This window comes from Elephantulus edwardii, unplaced genomic scaffold (genome assembly GCF_000299155.1).
Source record: "Elephantulus edwardii isolate Elephantulus edwardi_28Jun2011 unplaced genomic scaffold, EleEdw1.0 scaffold00024, whole genome shotgun sequence".
NCBI lineage: Eukaryota > Metazoa > Chordata > Mammalia > Macroscelidea > Macroscelididae > Elephantulus > Elephantulus edwardii.
Window position 1 is genome coordinate 7,540,382 of NW_006399774.1, and position 20,919 is coordinate 7,561,300.

The 20,919-nt window shown below is 45.3% G+C and overlaps 1 protein-coding gene across 2 annotated transcripts in view; it reads left to right on the forward strand.

Moving 5' to 3' along the window:
- Positions 1–20,919, forward strand: part of TIAM2 (T-cell lymphoma invasion and metastasis 2) — a 537,146-nt gene that overhangs the window by 465,248 nt on the left and 50,979 nt on the right. For both annotated transcript variants that reach the window (XM_006882752.1, XM_006882753.1), the window contains one exon: positions 11,865–11,968. In XM_006882752.1, coding sequence (XP_006882814.1) covers positions 11,865–11,968 — 104 coding nt within the window. The remainder of the gene's footprint in view (positions 1–11,864; positions 11,969–20,919) is intronic.

The window sequence follows — 20,919 nt, forward strand, 5'->3', positions numbered from 1 at the left end:
TCTTTGCACCACAGTCAGCTGTGTGTTGTGAGCACTCAGGTAGAGTCTGGATCAGAAAAAAAAACAACAAAAACAAAATCCACCAAAAGAAAAATCAACAAGCCAGTGAAATAAATAGACGCACTTCATTCTGCATTTACTAAAAGCTTTATGCTTCTGGGAACAGTTGGAACAAAACCTTTATCTTTTCATTAAATTGTATCCACACTTTAAAAAAAACAAGAGCAACTTAAGATAAAGGGATTGAATTGTCTCCTTCCTAAGTCTCTCGTCAGATCTCAAATTCTTTTCTTCTCTGTAAACTGTTCATTTATGGAAGGGTATGGGGAGAATCCTGAGACACTGAATAGAGATGTTGAATAAATCAAGGAGATTAAGATCATGATTCACACAAACCAATTTTATCTGAATGCATGTAGATAGAAAACTATTAAATGAGAAAGATGTAACACCTCGCTGTTACAAAGGATTGTGGGTTGTCAACTTAATTAGACTATAATTCACTTGTAGTTTCTTCAGAATTATTTTTTAGATTTTTTTTTTTAGCCATCATTTTAGAAGACTGTCTTTTCATAGTTTTTATCTCAGTGGGGGGTTCCTGAATATTAATGATTTAATCTAATGTATTTTATATTAGAATCCCACTTTATACACTATATTGTTTATCTGTTGTGGTATTTTTAATTGCTATAGTGAGTATATTCCATCTTGATGAGAAAAGTTAATCTGACAACCATGCTGGATTCTAAGACAAAGCAACCCTCTGCATTAAGAGTCGAACCGTGTTGATAAGATTTTCAAAACCTTTGGGAAAAAGCGGATAGGCTTTTCTTCCAGGTGCCTCTTTAAGTGGGTCCTTTAAGCTATCAACTCCGCACAGAACCATTTATATTGGTGCCTTATTTTAGTTTAGTGCTGTGTTGTGGATTGAATCGTGTCCCCCCAGAAGCCACAAACATGTAATGACAGAATGTGGAAGCTGTGTAATACTTTCCTTTGATTTAATAAACCAGATGGTTGTACAAGGATTAAGAGTGGAATTCAGGACACCTTGATTCCGTCACAGCCCAAATCCTGTGTAAAGAGAGTTTCCCTACATTGTAGTTTATAATATCTTTTAATCTCTGATAAAAGAGAAGGAGCCCAGTTAGGGTGGCGGGTGCCTCAGAATCCCCACGAAAGAATTTCCGGAAGTAGAACGTGTCATTCTGGACCCAGACTTTGCTGAAAGGAGCTACTTGACACCAGCAAAGGTCAAGCCCCACTTGGAGATTGACAGGATGCCAGACCTGTTGATGCGGAAGGAGACACAGACCATTCTCCAGAGCCAAGAAGAAAGAAAACCTTCCCCTATGGCACCCTCGGTTCGGACTTCTATCCTCATAAGTGATAAAAGAATCAATTCCTCTTTATTTAAGCCACCCACCTGTAGTATCTGTGTTATAGTAGCATTGGGCAACTAAGAGGTAGGCTTTAACAGACATACTGCAAATGAATGGTTTTAACAAAAAGAAATTTATTCTCTCAGGGTTTAGGGGCCTGATAGCTAGAATTCAGGAGCCAGCTCTCCCCTGGGTGATCTTCACATCACCTGGTGTCCCCTCACCCCCTATACTAATGTTGCCTCATTAACATAACAAAGAAATCCCATTTCTAAATCAAATGGCACTGTGTTGTTTTGTTGTGTGCCATCGAGTCACCTGTGACTCATAGTGACCCTGTGTATGAAAGCTCTAAAACATACCTGTCCTTAGCCAGTCTCACTGACTCTGACACATCTACCCCTATTGCCCCAGTTACTGTGTCAGTCCATCTCATTGGGGGCCTTCTGCTCCTGCCCTGTCCCTCCAGCCTTTCAAGTATGATGTCCTTCTCCAAGGATCGGTCTCTCCTGACCACGTGCCCAAAATATGTGAGACGGAGCTTCAAGATCCTAGCCTCCAAGGAGAAACTTCATTTCACCCTCTCCAAGACAGACATGTTTGTTTTCTTGGCAGTCCATGATTGTTTAAGACCCTTCTCCAGCACCACAGCTCGAAGGCATCGATTCATAAACAAAAACCCCAGTGTTGTCCTGGAGGAGGGGATTCCAGCTTGTTGTGAAATGCCATTGAGTGAGCTGTGTCTCAGAAGGCTGTGCCCATGCCCCCCCCACTGTCACGCCCCCTCTCACCGTCGATCCCCCCCACCTCTGCTGTGCCCAAGGCCATTGTTATAGTTACTGTGTCAGTTCCGCTCCTCGAGGGTCTTCTTGTTCAGTGACCCCCCTCTCTACATTGCTCAGAGATGGTGGGGGTGGTGCAGCCCAGGGCAGGGTTCAGATCTGTTGCTCAGAGGGTCACCATGGGTCCCGCTGTTCTTGATGATTCCTGACAATAACAACAGCAGCGGCTTTGCCCAGCAGGATAGCATTTCCCCAGGACTGTGACCTCTGGACAACACGTGCAAAGTATGTGATCTAGACCTGCCCCGTAGAGTTTTCACAGCTGTATGGTCACAGCCCACCTCGTCTTTCTCCCGTGGAACAGCTGGTGGGTTTGAACTACCAACCTTTCCGGGAACAGCCCAAGTAGAGTGGAAAAATCCTTTTCCATTTTCATCACTCCTCCTCTGCATTCCTCTACCTGACTCCTCACCCTACAGCTCAGTCCTTTCCTGGTGCTATGACTACTCTTACCAATTTCTTTAAATAAAAAAATAGAAAAGAAAGGAACTTAAGTCTTATTATAACTAACAGGATGAAAACGAATGTTCTCCTATCATTTTGCCTTTCTTGCATTTGGCCATGGGGATTAATATCATTTTAAGGTTTAAATGACATTTCTCTTGTACTGGTTGTTTCTGAGAATGGAGGCGTTGTATTAGCCTGGATCATAGATCACTTTTTTTTGTTTGGTTTTCTTTTCCCCTAAAAACCAGTTCAGTGTCCTCAGAGCCTCCGTGCTGGTGTTGTGAACACAGCAGCCCCTCCCACGCCACCCTCCAGCACACATGTACTTGTAGCCAGAAGCTGGGTCCTGGGGGGTCTTCCAACAGCTCCCTGGATGGGAACCTGGGGCCTGAGAGAATGGAGTCACCTGTTCTGCTCTATCAGGGAGGAAAGAGGCCTCTCTCAAGGCTGATTTAAGCAGAGGTCCTGGGGCAATGCCCTCAGCTATTAGTAGAAAGAGTAGGAATTTCAGACCACCCCAAGGTGCCTTAGGCAGAAGACCTGACGATCTCCTATCAAAACAGAGAATCCCTTCAAAAGCAGTGTTGTGGAGGCATTCCAACTCAGCGACCCCCCATCAGGTTTCTTAATGGGAGGACACTGCCCTTTTTAGCCACTGAGAACCCCACGGAGCACAGTTCCCCTCTGACCCATCTGGGATCACTAGGAGGCAGAATTGACTCCATGACAACCACTTGGCTGTTGAGCGACACCCAGTGAGTAACGTCAGCTGTTCAAATCCACTAACTTTTCTGAAGGAGAAAGCTGGGCAGTCTTCTCCTGTGAAGATGACACAGCCTCAGAAATCCAGTAGAGGTCGCTGTGAGTGGCTCAGGGATGGGACCACCTACGCCCCATCCTCTCCTCGGCTTCCCAAAGTCACCTTCCCTCCTGCCCTCAGCGTCTCAGAGTCCGCCCAGGGATGACCGTGCTTTCTATCCACAGAGAATACACAGCAAGCCCCACACTCGAGTGTTAACTGCGCCCGGTGGGACTTGGAAGTGATGGAAATGTAAACTTTGCGTTCAGGTTCCTTGCTGTGTGGGTGAGGCAGCCCGATCCGGTACATTTCCTGATACGTCTATTTTTACTCTGTTCCCCAGGATGTTACCTTAGCACAGGCTTTGCTCTTTAGTCGCTGGGAAGTGGGCTTGTCAGCTCCCATGGCTGGTGGTGGCATTGATGGACTGAATACTGACATGTGCTTCAGGAGGACAGTGGATTATGGGGTGTCCTCTCCCGAGAGCCTCACATGTCCCCAACTGTCAGTCAGGAGTTCCAAGGGGGCCTGGTACAGCCAAGGCGCCTTACAAGGCACTTGTGACACAGGACTCAATGCCAGCCAAATGCAGGGCAGGTGGACGGAATGGGCCTGTCCAAAGTGAGGCAGAGCCCGTTACTTGAGACTGTGTGGCCCTGTTCCCTCAGTCAGAGCATTTTTTTTAATTAATTGTAATGAATGTTTACAGAGACTTTGGATTTCCATTCATTCATTGTTGCACTTTTCTCCCTGTTGACCCCTCCCTGCCCTTCACTCTTCTCTTTGAAAAAATATAGAACACTTTACAACTTTGCATGTCATCTTTGTACAGGAGCCATGATAATCTTCTCTGTATCTTTCAATTTTAGTATATGTGCTGCTGAAGTGAGCACCAGTCAGGGCTTCGTAATGTACCAGCCCTCAATCCAAACTGTCAATTTCTCAAGAAACAGGAGAAGACAGACAAAAAGAAACTAGAGAGAAATACTCTTTGACTTGCATTTGTAATTTCGCTATTTCTCTTTATTTACAATCGTGTGGGCCAAAGACTGTTCTGGAACAAGTCTGAACATCTGGACTTCAGAGCACAGGCGTGTGGTGGGTGGGAACGTGGCTGCTGTGTGTGATGGGGACCCCAAGTCCCAAACATCCGCAGTGAGGACAGCTGCGAGGTAAGAACAGCTTCCAGTGTCAGGGGTCTTCCTGCGTCAGCCATGGTTGAAGAAACCAAACCAGAACAGACCTACGATTTTAAAATTAGGGTGATCCTGAATGAGAAGCAGAATGGGAAAAAGTGTGGGTGGAAGCTTTGGAGTGGGAATCTCAGAAGAGGTGGAGTGAGACCTCTCAGGAGACTGATACGGGGACTGGATTATTGGCAGGACTGTGGAGAACAGCGGGCATTCGAAGCTGTAAGGTGAGCATCCACCTTGGAGCCGGCCAACGTCGTTTCTGACTCTGCTCAAAATCCAAAGGACAAGAGGTTTGGTTGATCTACCACTTGGATGATGATGCCCTTGTTTTCTAAGAGGAGGACTAGGTTTCTGGCAGGGCTTTGACCAGTCACTTTTTCTGTTCCAGTTTTCATTCAGATTAATTTAAATTTTTAAGTCTGGGGAGGTTTTGCTTATGTGTCCATGACTGAACAGGATGCCTTTTCTGGTAGGGAGACCACAACTAAACTCAATGTCCTTGAATTGACTCAGAGTCAAAGCAGCCCTCCATTGAATTTGGAGAAATTTCTAGCCAACTGACCCAAGTACCAGAGCACCAGCTGGAGTGCTCTGCTGTACCTAGTATTTGGCCTGAACTTTCAAGACACCTTGGGAAGTCTCTGTAGTTGATGGCTAGTTAGGAAGAAAAGAGGTGGTTGGCCCAGGTGTCTAGCACAGGTCACCTCTAAGAAGGAGGCCATGGGGAAAGGTTCTTTCTGGCTGTACTTCTGATTGTTTAGACCCTTTTGTTCCAGGCCAAGCTTTTGAGCTTGAATACCAGGTGCCGGTGGAGTTCTTTCTACCGATTAACTTCTCTTCTCAGTCATCTCGCTGACCTCCTCCTGTGCACAACTCAGGAAGTGAGTGTTGTTGTTAAGTGCTGTCTAGTCATAGGCAACTCATAGAGACCCTATGAAGGAAAGTCCTCAACACTTGTGTGACTTTTGTCCTTTTTCCAAGTTCATAGGGTTTCCTGAGGCAAGCTATTACAGAATTGGATGCTACTCCTGCTTCCAAGCTTGTTTTAATCGGGGAGCTTCACCAAACACTGTCCACTATGGGTAACCATTATCGCATTTGACACCACATCAGTGTCACCGTGTTAAGCTTCACAGCAACCACAAGTTACCACTGAACAGCAAGTGAACACACCAGGGATATCCGACCTAGGGGAATGTTTGAACAAAAACAACGAAAAATAGGCCTGAGGGCCGTGAAAGTGAAGAGCAGTCTGTAAATGGGCACGTGGAGTTGCTAGAGTTAGATGTGGAGAGTTCATCCAGGAATCCCCTCACGTATTTCCCTGAGTTCTAGGAATGTCCTTAAGTGAGAGACACAGCATTAGTTTCCATTTGTGCTTTACTCTATAGTAAACATCACATCATTCTGAAAATGAAATTGTTCTGATGATGTTTCTCTGATACCCCTTTTCTGCTCAGTCTTTTTGCCGCTCCACTTCTATTAGTTGAAGGTTCTTCAGTGGAAAACGAGTTGTTAGACTTGGCAAAAAACAAGGAATGAGGGATTACCAATTAACAAGTATCAACAAACAGATGGAGCCCTGGAAGTGTTCACCAGGTTGTGCCAGGGATCCTGGAGGCCATCTCCCCGGCCAGTTGACTGGAAGAGAACCATATTTTTCCCAATTCCAAAATAAGATGACTCAACAGAGTGTGAAAATTACTGAACAATATCACTGTTGTCCAACACAAGCAAGATACTGCTGAAGATTATCCAAAAATGACTGGAACAGCACATCGGCAGAGAACTGCCAGAAATACAGGCCAGGTCTAGGAGAGGGTGAGTCAGTAGGGACATTACAGCCAATGTTAGATGGATCTTGGCTGAAAGCAGAGAGTCCCCAAGGAATGTCTAGCTGTGTTTTACGGACTGTGCCGATCACAACAAATTATAACTAACTTTGAGAAGATTGGGAATCCCGGAACACTTAATTGTACTCATGTAAAATTTATACTTGGGCCAGGAGGCAGTCATGAGAACAGAGCAAGGGAGAATTGCATGGTTCAAAATCAGAAAAGGTGTATGTCAGGGATATGTCCTAGCTCCATAACTTTTTCATCGATATGAAAAACATTATTTGGGAAGCTAGACTTTTTGAGGAAAAATGTGGCATCAGGATTGGCGGAAGGATTGGATTGTGTCATCAATGACCTGTGTTATGACCAGATGACACACCCTTGCTTGCTGAAACGAGGAGGTCCTGAGACATTTGCTGCAGAAGGTCAAGGATTGTGGACTTCAATATGGATTGAGGCACAACATCAAGGAAACAAAGATTGTCACCACTGATAGATGGAGAAGTGATTAAGATCATTCCGTTTCAGCTTGCTTGGCTCTACAGTCAACACCTTTGTCACCAGCAGTCAAGAAATCAAAAGACGAATAGCATGAGGTAAATCTGCTGTCAAGAACCTCTCCAGAGTGCTGGAGAAAACAATGCTAGCCTGGAAACTAAGGTGCGCCTGATCCAGGCCATGGTCTTCACAATTACTTGCTATGCATCAGAGAGCTGGACCATGGCTAAGGGTAATGGAAGAAGAATAGATGCCTTTGAATTGTGGTGTTGGAGAAGAACATTGAACATACCATAAACTGTCAAAAGAGCAAACAGGATTGTCTTGGAGAGGGTGAAACCAAGTTTGTCCTTGGAGGCTAGGATGTTGAAGCTCCATCTGATGTACTTTGGATGTGTTACCAGAAAGAACTATTCCTTGGAGAAAGACATCATGTTTGAAAGGGTGGAGGGATAGTGTGGGGAGGAAGACCCTGGATGAGATGGATTGACACAGTAACTGGGGTAATGGGGATAGGTTTGTCCAAGGCAGTTAAATTGGCTCAAGATAAGACAAGGTTCAAAACTATTGTTCACTCTCTTCCAGATAGGGCATCCTGTTTGGTCGTGGCCATGTAAGCAAAACCTCCCTAAACTTAAAAATTTAAATGAATCAAGATGACATCTAGAACAGAAGAAGTTACTGGTCAAAGCCCAGCTAGAAACCTAGCAGGTAGTGATGGGTTGTAGATGACTTAAAGGCACATAACAACAACTGACCTAATATTTCAGTGTCTACTATTTATTGCTGTAAAGTTTTGCATGTTTTGTAAATGTTTTTCCCCTAAAATAGCAGATGTCCAAAATTATTGTACACCAGATTCTTTGATATTCCATTGTGTAGCACAAAGGGTAGTTTTTAATTAGAATAAAAAAGGAGAACAAGGGGAGCTCGGTGGCCTAGTGGCAACAAGCAGCACTGCAATCCCAGAGGTACGCAGTTCTAATCTACCAGATGCTCTGCTGGAGAAGGAGGGGCAGTCTCCTCCTGGACCAGTCAGATCTGATTTGACAGTACACATAAAAAAAAATAAAATAAAAAAGGAGAACAGGAAAAGATTATAGCCACTGAGGTTATAAATCTTCACAGGAGGAGACTTCCTTTGTGCCTGAGGGCACTTGAGGATTGAAGTCACTGACCTTCCTTTTAGCAGCATAACACATGCAGCACGCCACCCGGGCTCCCTGTCTGGTAGAAAGGGGTGCTGTCTTATTCAGCAGCTGGTGCTCAGAGTGTGGGCAGAGTGTGTGGGGGTTACACATAGGCCTTTGGTACCCGAACAAGATGTCAGCTTTGGTCTGTTTAAAATTGCTTTGTAAACAAGCATTGCATTTTACCAGCCCCCCCCCCCTTTTTTTTTTTAAATCCCAAAACCAAAACCACCCCAACTCTGACCTGCTATTCTTCCAGAATACCTGTGTTCTCATTTCTCCTGTGGACAGATGACTAGAGGAACACAGTTTTGGGATGCAGATCCTAGGAACTTGAGAGTCCCAGAGCCAGGCCAGTAGTTGTGGACGCGTGTGGCCCCCGCAGTGTTGGTCCCCAGGTGCTGATGCTGGTGGGCCGGTGCCTGGGCCGGTGCAGGTGCCAGAGGACCCTCACCAGTGCAGTGGGGCTTGGAGCCTTAAGTGATCAGCACTTGTCTCACTTGGAAGGCTGGACAGCCTCGGGTCTCCAAGAACTGCCCAGAACTTCTTCATCTCCATCCCCAGGGCCAGGCCCCCTGGAGTTGGCTTTGGTAGTCCATCCTGCCCAAGCTCATACCTCAGGGAGGAAGGATCCAAGCCATATCCAGAAGTTCCCTCAAGTTAAGCGATGCTGGGGGTGCTGTGGGGCGGGTCTTAGCAGTTGTAAACTGAATGTTATGCCCTGTTTGGGGCTTGTATCCTGTGTGGGGCTTGTGTCCTGGGAGAGACTTGAAGCCTAGACCTGGCTTGTGTCCTGGGCAGGGCTTGTATACTAGATCTGGCTGGTGTCCTGGACGGGGCTTGCATCCTGGTGGGGCTTGTGCCCTGGGTGGGTTAGTGCCCTGGGCAGTTTAATGCCCTGGGCAGGTTTGCGCCCTCAGGGGGGTAGCTCCCTGGACTGGAGGGGGCGCTTCTGCCCTTGAGTGGGGCATTTGGACAGGGTTTGCACCCTGAAAGTGGTGCAATTCTCTGGGCAGGGCAGCAGGTATCACAGTTACCTGTTGTCCAACATTTCAGCTTTTAACCCTACTGACCCCATATGTTCCAGAGAAGAACTGTGCGTCATGGGGTTTTCAGCTGCTTGATTTTTTTAAAGAGGATTGCCAGGCCTTTCTTATGAGGCATATCTGGGTAGCCTCAAACTACTAACCTTTTAGTTAATGTTAAATGGACCAGTTCAAGTCATTTTGACATCAGCAAGGTTTTGGCAGGAAGGTGTCATAAGGACTGTTCTGTTACCAGGCAAACATCACAGCTTCTCTCTCCCTGGCTTCCATTATTACATGAATAATGATCTTCAGAAAGGGACAACAGGTGGTTTGGGGAGTTTTTGCCATTTAAAGCTCCGAAGTTTCATGAATATACCGAGCAGAGGACACTGGGCTTTGGTTGGCATCTCTTCACAATCCCCATCAAGTCTTCCCATCATCCGTATGGCCCCTCCAAGTACGAGGCAGTCTCTTCTCTTTGTAACCTGGACTCTTCCCTGCGCTCCAGGGCTCACTTATCTTTGTGTACCTGGAGTTGGATCACACCTGACATTTAACAGGTGCTGTCAACATGGTGATCATGAGTGGATATGTTATGTGACTTGGCGTCACACTTCCTGTACTTGGAGTGACTCCTTGGAAGTCCCAGAGCTGATTGTTTCCAGGGTGAAGCAGCTGTATTGCACATATGGTTGTGTTTGTTGCCCAGATAGTGTTCAGTGTTACATGCTGGCTGCCGGGCAAATACTCGTTCTGGACTTCCCTGCACCCCAACGGCTCCTACTGTATGAAGAGGCAGGCATTTCCTCTGAGGGGACAGCAATGTGTCAGAGATGGAATCCTTGTTTTCTAAGCCACAGACCTGAGTTAGACTCCTGAATTGCTGTGTTGGTTAACAGATTTCAGTGAAGCTTCTCGACAAAGATGTCTGGAAGAAAGGCCTAGTGGTCTACTTCTAAAAACCAGCCTGAAGACTGGATCCTGGTGGTGCAGCCCGCAGCTGACCGCAGGGAAGGTGCAGACCTGGGCAGCGTTTTCCCTGATGTTTATGTATCACCATAAGTTGGGCTGATCCTAGTTATGTGCACATATGCCTCCTCATCTTCTGTGTGTCTCTCTGTGTGTCTCTCTGTCCTGTGTCTTTCCTCACTCCATCCTATGCTAGGCTCCCTGTCTATTCTCCCTGAGGGAGCGACGTCCCTTCCTGGCTACACTACCAAAATGGATGTTAGAAGAGACCCTGAAAATTGCACTAAAGGGTTGAGAAGCCAAAACAAAGGGAAGAGATGTTGAAGTAATTGGCAGGACCAAGAACTTTGCAATACTGGTCTAAAGCTGTGAGGCTGAGGAGCCTGTGAGCATGCTTTGGAAACTGTTTTGACTGAGAAATTGTATCCTGTTACAACTGAAACTGTATCCTGTTAAGTAAGGCCCCTAATAAATCCTGTAATCCTAAGTATGGTTCTGTATGGTCTGTGAGCTACTGCAATGGATTTTGGACTCAGCAGGGCAGTAGGATTGGTATTAGGAATTAGTAGAAAGAGGTGTGAGAACATTGGCCAGAGGGGGTGTGTGTGTGTCTGATTTTATGGGAATTGGTTTTGTCTTGTAGGTGCTGTTGATGGGGGCAGTTCCCCTTTGTGGAATTAGTACAGATCAGGAATGGCCTTCTCCACATTCTGCTTGCTCATTTTATAAACCAGTATGACTTATAAACCTTTGTTTCAATTAAAAAATAAATTAACTAATGAAAAGAAATAAAATGTTATGGAGCAGTTATACTATGTAACATGAAGAGCTGACAGGAGTAGAAACAAATTTGACAGCAACAAGTTTTAAGGTCGTTAGCCACCCTCTTCTTTATGTGAGTTTTAAACCTGGTTGTTACCACAGGTACATTTTGTTTTATGGTACATCACTTTCTTGTGCTTTATGGATATATATTTTGTTTTGTTGTGGCCACCATTTAAAAGTTTGTGGTAATCCTATGTCAAGTAAGTCAATAGGCATCTTTTTCCCCACAGTATGTGCTCATTTCATGTCTCTGTGTCACTTTGTGGTCTTGCTCGCAACTTTTTATAATTTTATTATTTTTTTTATATGTACCATCAAATCAGATCTGGCAGAGACAGGAGGAGATTGTCCCTCCTTCTCCAACAGAGCATCTGGTGGATTTGAACCACACACCTCTGGGATTGCAGTGCAGCTTCTTGCCATTAGGCCACCAGAGCTCCCATGCTCACAACTTTTCAAACTTTTTCATGATTCTCTTCCATACATAATAGACTATAGTGTAAACATATCTCTTATATACTGAGAAATGAAGACCTTTCCGTGCCTCACTTTCTTTGCAACATTTGCTCTATTGCCATGTGCTGGACCCGAACCTGTGTCTCTGAGGTCTGCCTGTGTTATTTACAGAGGGCCAAGGGAGCTTGTTCCTGTGGCCCATCAGTAAGAAGCTGCACTACAATCCCAAAGGCTCTCATTTCCATCTCCCAGCCGCTCCATGAGGGAAAGATGCAGTCTCCTCACATGTGATTTGCTGCCTCTGAAAACCCACTGAAGGATCAGTTGTGGGTCTGTCCTGACTTGAGGACACACAGTAACGTGCTCGCTGAGAATATCTTTGCCATTTTTCTTGCAGATTTCAGCAATGTGCCTGACATCACCACTGGTCTGAAGAGGAGTCAGACGGATGGCACCCTGGACCGGGCCCCGCACAGGGAGAAGGTGGAGCAGACGTTCCAGGTAAGAGGCCGTCCCTCCTCTCACAGGAATGGCTAGTGGACAGGCGTTGGGCTCCTGCCATTGAGGGAGGAGGACCAAGAGGGACCTCTTGTGTCCCTGCATCCACCAGCCGCTGCAGATAGTGATGCTGTTACGTGCCATCCCGTGGACTCTGACTCATAGCAACCCTACGTACGAGAGATCACACTTCGCCTAATTCTGCAGCCCCTCCATGCTCTGCACTGTGTGTAAGAGCATTGTTGCCACCTTTGCGTCAGGCCTTCACTGCATCAGGCCTCTTTGTGGCCTCTTTGTGGTCTTCCTCTTCTTTGCTGATCCTCTGCCGTCCCCAGCATGCTGTCCTTTTCTGAGGATTGACTCCTTCTGATGACATGCCTGAAGTGTGAGATGAAGCCTCACAGTCTTTCCCTCTCTCGGGTACTCTGACTGCGCCTCTTTCAAGACAAGATTTGTTTGTTCTTTTGAGAGCCCACAGGATAGTTGATACTCCTCACCAGCACCACGAATCCAAGGCATCAGTTCTTTGCTCTTCCGTATTGATTGTCCAGCTTTCACATGTATGTGAAGCAATTGGAAATACTATGACTAGGGTCAGGCATTACTTAATCTTTAAACTGATGTCGTTGCAATATCAGATTGCTTTCATGAGTGCTTATTGTGGAGTCAAGGAAAATTAAATTCTTGACAACTTAAATCTTTTCTTCATTTATCACGTAGTTGTTGATTGCCATCGAGTTGAGCATGACTCGTAGCGACCCTTTGAACAAAAGACCTGAAGCCTTTCTATAACTATTGCCATTTCTCAAAGTATATAGCATTTCCAGAGGCATGTTGTTTACGAAGTGGATGCCACTTCTGCTTCCAAACCTGTCTTAAATTGGGAGCACCAGCAAACACTGTCCACCATGGGTAACCACTATGGCATTTGACACCCCAATGGCATAAGGTTTAGCATCACAGCAACCCCAAGTTACCTCAGTACAGCATATTGACAGAAGAGTGCTGTACCACTTAGAAGAATGTTCCTCTGAAATATAGTAACAACTGACTTTTAAATACAAAGGCCTTCCTCAAGGTCTTGTTGACTCTAAACAGAAGGCTTAAATGTTGCCTATTTGTCCAGTTGGGAGCATTTTTTATTTTCTTCATGTTGAGGTGTCATCCATAGTGAATCCAGTGGTCTTTAATTTTTTTTTTCTCTAAGTGCTTCAGAATCTTCCACTTTTTGCATGCAAAGTTATGTAATTTTTCCTTATATGAGTGGTTTCTGTTTTCATTTTTACTTTGGAGATCAAGTCCTACCAGGAACCATGTCCTACATCCCTCCATAGTCTCTTCAAGCATCAAAGAACAACACAAACACGACCGTTCCTGCATCAGATTGCTTTGCTCTTCTCCTGTGACCAGCACGTGTTAAGCACTGGTGTTCTGGATGCTGCATTAATGATGGTGCATTTCCTTCCCCGTGTTGTTAACTGCCAGAAGTCAGCCCTCCTTTCAGAAATGATCTGATTGACATGGTCTGTTTTCATGCACACTCTAGTGTGAACTGCCTTGGAAATTATTACTGTCTTGTAGTTCTTATTCTGGTCTTGAATCCAAAATAAGAATGGAGAAAATGCAAGCTTTAATATAAAGTAGTTCAGAAAAGTTTGTAGTAGGACCATATCCATGTGGGATCAGGTGACTGTATTGCTGCTGTTGTTGGTAGGGACCATCAAGTTCACTACCAACCATCAAGTTCACTACTGTGAACCACAGATGGGAACCTTGTTCTATCCTGTGCCATTCTCACCATCTCTGCTGTGCTAAGCCCAATGCTAGTCGCTGTGTCCCTCCATCTCCTTAAGAATCCTCCTCTCTTTCACTGAGATAAAGGGCCTTTATCACCTTTGGCGACAGTGACACCGACTCTGAGATCATGGACAACTTAGAATATATTAGATATCAAGTGGATGCCAGAGACCACTGGCACCCCATCCTCTCCTGCCCTCATGTAACTCCTTGAACTTGTTCTATCTGAAACCAAAATCCAATTGCCCTTGAGCTGATTCAAGTTCCTGACTACCCTGTGTGTGTGTTGGAGTGGAACTGTGCTCTATAGAGCTTTCAAGGACTGATTTTTCACAAGTAGATCACCAGTCCTTTCTTCTAAGGTGTCTCTTTGTAGAATCTAACTCCCGACTCTTTGATTAGAGCTGAGCTTGTTAACCACTTGCATTCCCGGGAGTTCCTGAAAATGGTTCCTATGAGGTTGATTCTGATTCGTGGAGACTGTCATCCTCCTGAATTCCCCTTCCCTCCCTTCCTCAGTTCTTTGTACAGAACAAACGCCCAGCTGCCTTCCCTGTTTTAGGGAAGCTCCTGCATGCCACTTCTTCTGCTAACGGGAAATGCATTCTTGTGGATAATTTACGTTAGGGAAACTAACATTGTAATTACTATTGGTTCATTTGTTTTATCTTTTGGAATAATATTTTGTTGTGTTTTCAGTGGAAGTTTACACAACAGAAAAGGTTTCCATTCAGCCATTTCTATGCAATTTGTTTTGTGGTCTTGGCTTCAGTCTTTACCAGGAGTTATGTTCCTAATCAGTGAACATTCTCAGAACCCCATGCTGGCTGCTCTGTTCCTGGGAACCTCATTTCCTGCTCTGTTAGCTTTTCATCATCTCCCCACTTTTCTGTAAGGGAGCTCTTGATCCTTTGGTTTCCAGTAGGTGATTTTGTTGAAGTAGTGTGATACAGGTCAGTCCTTGAAAGCTCTACAGAGCACAGTTCTACTCCAACACACACACACACACAAGGTAGTCATGAACTTGAATCAGCTCAAGGCTGTGTTTTACAAACTAGTCTGTTGTTTTGGTGACCTTATGATATAGTTGAGGGCAACACTTGTGAGCTATCTCAAGGCAATAATCTTGGGAGTTCTCTAGTTTCAGCTAGTGGAGTATGTTTGGACTTGAAGAGTTTGAGTTCTGTTTCATGTGTTTCTCTGGTTCTATCAGAGTTCATCTGTTGGGGTCCTGACTACAGTGCTCATTAATGGTAGCCAGGCACCGTCTAGTTCTCCTGGCTCTCACAGTAGACCACGGCTTGTGGTGGTGGTGTTCTTGTTAAGTGCCACTGAGTTGAGTACACCTCATAGCGACCCTGTGAACAACAGTTCTGAACTTGAGCCTTATGCTACATAGTATCAGTCCATTTCATTGAAGGTCTTCTCTTTCACTGACTTTCCACCTTTCCAAGCTTGATGTTCCTTTCTATGGAATAACCTCTCCTAACTTGTGTTGTCTGTATAACATGCCCAAAGGATGTGAGACATAGCTTCTTCAGCCTTTCCTCCAAGGAGCACTCTGGCTGCACTTTCTCTAAGACATACCTATCTGTACTTTTGGCCATCCATGAGAGACTCAGCACGCCAATTCAAAGGCATTGATACTTCTGCAATTTTTATCCACTCTCTAGCTCTCAGATGGATAGCAGGTGATTGGAAAGCTCATGAAATGAATCAGGCTCACCTTAGTCTTTAAACTGACTCCATTGTTCATCAGGACTTTGGAGAGGTCCCTGGCAGCAGACTTTCCCAATGCTGTTTGTATCAGATCTCCTGAATCCTAGTACAAACAGTGTTGAGTGTGGATTCAAGCAAAATAAAATAATTGACATTTTCAGTCTTTTTCCCATGTTTTTTTTATTCTTGATTTAAAAAAATTTGTTGTTTTTTTAAAAAATTTTATTATTTTTGTGTGTGTGTACCATCAAATCAGATCTGACTTGTCCAGGATGAGATTGCCCTCCTTCTCCAGCAGAGCATCTGATAGATTTGAACCGTGCATCCCTGTGATTGCAGTGCACCTTCTTGCCACTAGGCCACCAGAGCTCCCTCATTTATTCTTGATGTTTCTCCATCTGTCATGTGATGAGGGATATTTTATTCTTGTTGCTGAGATGTGATGCATATTGAAGGCTGTAGTCTTTGATCATATACAGTATTTCGGGTCCTTTTCACTTTCTACAAGCAAGGTTGTGTTGTCTGCATAACAAAAATTGTTGATGAGTCTATCTCTAATCTTGATACCACTTTCTTCCTCATAAAGTCCAGCTTCTCTAATGATTTATAGATTGAATAGGTATGGAGAAAGGATACAGCCCTGATGCATTCCTTTTTCTATTTTAAAACATGCAGTGTTCCCTTGTTCTGTTCACACAATAGCTTCTTTTTTTATTTCTTCTTGTGTACCATCGAATCAGATCTAACTGGTACAGGAGGAGATTGCCCCTCTTTCTCCAGCAGAGCATCTGGTGGATTTGAACTGCATCCCTTTGGAATTGCAGTGCACCTTCTTGCCACTAGGCCACCAGAGTTCCCTGACAATAGCTTCTTTTTCTAGACAATCTTATGTTCTTCTCTGAGCCTTGAGTGTCCGTCTGCATCTTTTGTTCCGAGTAAGTAGAGACCAGTGATTGTATTTTACTCAACTGTTTGCTTTTGAAGCAATGCATGCTGGAGCATTGAATGAATGTGCTGAGATTGCTTTGTCTTAAATGTTTTCAAAAGGCAAATACTTCTGAAACCCTCGTGACACTGGGCCCTCTCTTTAAGGTGAATGTGCCTCTGTGGCACTGTCACAGGGTGGCCACTGGTGGGAAGCCACTTAACCACATTAGAAAATTACTTTCTCCCTGTTAGAGTCTGCTTGAATTGCACATTAAAGGTCTTTAAGAAGGAAATTTAATCTTTACTACATTTTATTTTAGTTTATGATTTAATAAAATGGTTATGTAGGAAAATCACAGTGTTCAGGCCATTTCCAGCTCTTAGTTAACAATGCCTCTTCCAGTTGAACAGAACATCGATAAAGTGGACGCTGTGGCTTTAAAAAGAAATGGAGGAAAGTTGCCATTCAGCTTGGAATTGGGACCATCAGCTTTCATTTTCATTGCTAAAGTTGTTAACCCACTGTCAAAAGAGCACTGGCCATGTGGGGACAGCCATATCTGACCTCTCAAAACTCTGCAATGGGGGAGCTGAAACCCTCGATAGCACCCAAGACACAAAACCACTTCCCATGAGGTCAGACGTGTCCCCCACACTCCCCCACCTTTCTACACCTCCCAGCCCCAATCTGACTGCTCTTCTGGGTCCACAGTCGGTTATGATAGATCACAGAGCACACAGAGCCATGTTAGGGGTGTCAGAAGGCTGTAAGTCAGGTTGGCAGCAGGATACAATTGACCAGCCGGGACAGCTTCCCACATGTGCTTGCAGGCACCACAGCCTTGAGCCTGCAGCTCCAGGCCACTGTTTATAAAGCTCTTAGTTCTACCAATTCAGGCTTTTCCTCCTCCTCCTCCCCTGCACGTCAGCTCCCCTGCAAGCTTGTGTGGAGGCTCTTACCTCTGGTTCCGTGAGGTAGCGGTTCCAGCTCAGCTCTGTCTCTTGTTGGGTCTCTGCTGTTCTCCTGTAAGTTCTGGTCTCAGTGGCACAGGAACCTTTGGCCCCCAAGGATGAACTCCCTGCATGCTCTGCTGCTTCTTAGCTGGTGGTCAGATTCCCAAAATCTGCTGCTGAATTTGCTCAGTTTAGTGGCGAGACTCTCCAGTCCCCTTGTGAACAGGCTGACACACTCTGCTCACATATTCCAGCCCGTACACACGGTAAAGTCACACTCAGTGGCTAGGAAGGTGATTTCACTTCATTGTTAAAATTGTTCACCCCCCAGTGCTGTTGAGTGGACTCTAGTCATAGCGGCCCCACTGGACAGAGTAGAGCTGTCCTTTGCGGTTTCTAAGGCTGTGCCCTCTCTGGGAGCAGACGGCCCTCATCTTTCTCTCATAGAGAGGCTAGGAGCTTTGAACTACTGACCTTTGAGTTAGACTCTGAACGCTTAGCTACTGTACCACCAGAATTCCTCCAGAGGCATTCACTTACATTAAAAAGCAACTCAATGCTGTCAAGTCAGAACTGACTCATAACTGACTCCTCAGTAGGTTTTGCGGGGCTTAAATCCTATGAGAGGAGATTGTCTTTGTTTCCCCTACAGAGCGGCTGGTGGATTCGAACTTCCGGAGAAGCACCCCCACCAGTGGGGTTAGCACAGCTCCTTATAGACCGTGTCATCAGAACTCTTCCGGAAGAGTTCTAGATTTACAAAGAAGATGTGGGTACCTTCCCGAGCGTGCCTGGACGCCCTGCCCCCTGCACAGTCTCCCTGTGTTTGGTTTTTTTTTTTTTTAGTCTCCCTGTGTTAACATCTCATCAGCTTGGGTTTGAGTAAGACATTTGTTACAATGAGAGAACTAATATTGGTGCTTTAGTGTTAGTGGGTCAAAGCAAACAGTTCGAATTCACAAGCTTCTCCATGGGAGAGAGATGGGTAATCTCCTCCTGTGCTATTTACAGCCTCAGAAAACCTGCTGGTGGGTCAGTTCTTCCTCCATGGCAGTGAGATGGGCCTTTTTTTTAGATTCTATGTGATGCTGTCATGTAAATGTGCCACATTATACCTTTATTGAAATGCAGAAAAGTGAACTTCAGTGTAAACCTTTGGCCTTTGTTTCAGCTGTGGACTTGGGAGTTCGGTGTACGGGGCTCGTTTTCAGTGAGCGATTCCAGGGTCACACTGGAGATGGCCCTTCTTTGGAGAAGACCTGCCTGTGTCCCAGAACTTCCCAATCCCTTCTGGCTCTCACTTCCTCAGGTTTCATCACCATCTCCAGACTAGACCCTGGTGGGACTGAGGCTGGTGGGGGCACACATAGCCACAATTCTACCAGCCTCAAGAAGTGAGGAATCGTTTCCCTGCAAAGTCAAGTGCAGCCTGGCTTGTTGAAGCACAGCTGTAACTAGGGCTTTTGACAGCCCCACAATTTTTTTGCAAATGGTTCATAATTGATTGCCTTCTTTCTCTGCAAGGATGCCTATTACTGTCACATCTCTTTGTGTGACCCTGTCAGCCTCTCCCATGTGGGGGACTTTGCTCCCCCCAGTGTCATCAGCAATTAGCATGTACTATTGTACTAGTTTGAAGTTCAAAGGCATAAACAGCTTCTCTTTGCGGCTGGGGGTGGAGCGAGCTTTGAGGGAGGCTTGTCCTGCAAACTTGAGGTGTGTCGAGCAGCCAGGAAGCAGGGCTGTGGCGCTGGCTTTCAGTGCTTCCAGCTGGCGCTGGAGATGTGGCACCCCGTGGTGGTTCTGTCGTCTGCCTTGTGTGTGCCATGACCTGGTGTCAGCCCAGAGAAGGCTGTCAGCGGGGGTGGCGACACAGAGGAAGGGGGAGCCTCCTGGGTCACCAAGCTGCGTTGGAGAAAGAGATTGGTGCGTGACGACGCCCTGTGAATGCAGCTTGGAAGAAGGGCTTGGGATTATTTTGTTGCCTGGGGATGAGATGAGAGGGAGAGACGTGTGCCTTTGTCATCTTCTCCAGCAGAGGATGCGGATGTGAGCATTTCCCCAAAGGGAGTGAGGCGTCTCTGAACTTTTCCGTCGCATGAGTGCCATGTAAGTGGACAGAGGTTTGCATGCTGAGTGTCTGATGCTTGCATGGCTTTCTTTGCTCTGTATTGAAAGTTGCTTTTCTTGTAAGCATGCAGAAAGACTGTCACTCTGATGAACGAATCTACTCTGCCTTCCAGAAGGAATTCTGACGGTAATATTTGAATACTCTTTCCAGTTAAGAAGGGAATTCTTGAGGGCACCTGCTATAACTTGGTGTGGTCAACTTTGCCTTTCTCATCCCAAGGTTGGCTGGGACTTTAAATTGATGTGGAGATGGTTTTGCTCATCTGATCTAGGAAGGGATGAGAGAGGTCTACGGTCATATCAAATATTGACTTTCTAAATTTTCCTGGAAAGGCAGAAAGATATAATTTTGCACTTTAGACAATTTCCTGGGGGCATAGTGCGTCCCCTGTACTGGACATCAGACCTGAGGAGCAAAACCCACAAAAATAAAACCTGGTTTCTTCAAGGTAAGCTGCATTTTTAACTTTGATTAATTCTGATGATAATTTTTCCAGCCTAGGAGAAGACTTTTATGTAATTATTACCTAAAGTAGACTTGGCAGGGATTATTTTTGCCATATGTAGGCGGCGTGTTGCTAGAACAAAGTGCGTTGGGATCTGGAGCTACACAGCCTGACAGACGCGTGCTGTCCTCTTTGCATTTTCTCTGTGCTGAAGCTCCGCTTGTTTGTCCAAGGTGGGAAGAGGGTTGGGCACCGTGGACGCGTTTGGAGGAGGACTTACCGTGCACTGAGTTTGCATGAATTATTTCACTCCATTCTCCCCCTGGCCGAACCTTTTCAGTTTCTCACATAAATTGCTTTTCAGAGCGTGTGTATCTTGGTGAAAAGAAAGGAAACAAGAGGAGTGGACTGTGTAATTGGTTCTCTGATACTCTCAAATGATGCTTCCGGCTTAACCTTTCTTTGAATTCCCTGCACTGTTTCAAGGTCTTTGGGGTTGGAAGAGCTTTCTTGTTGGTTTTTGTTGTTATTTGGTGTTGGTTTGTTGTTGTTTTTTAAAATCAAAGTCATTACTGTTGCGCCAGATCCAACTTATAGCTGACTCTCCAGCAGGTTTGCAGAAGTCATAAATTTTGTGGAAGAAAATGGTCCGTCTTCCTATTACAGAGCAAACTGTGTGCCTTTGATCGGCAGTGCAGCTCCTTACCCACGAGGGTACCAGAGTTCTTTTTGTTAAAAAGTCAAATCTAAAGTATCATTTCTTTACAAACAACACTTGGCTGGTATTTAATAGATTAATTTGGTGATGGTGATCTTCTTTAATTGTGCATTCCTGGTGATTGACTGGGTGGGTTAAATCCTAGACTTCTAACCAAAAGGTGAACAGTTTGAATCTGTCGGTTGCTGCTGGGCAAAAGATTAAGGACGTCTCCTCGCATTCAGACCCACACCCTTGGAAACCCAGAGCCCTATCACTATGAG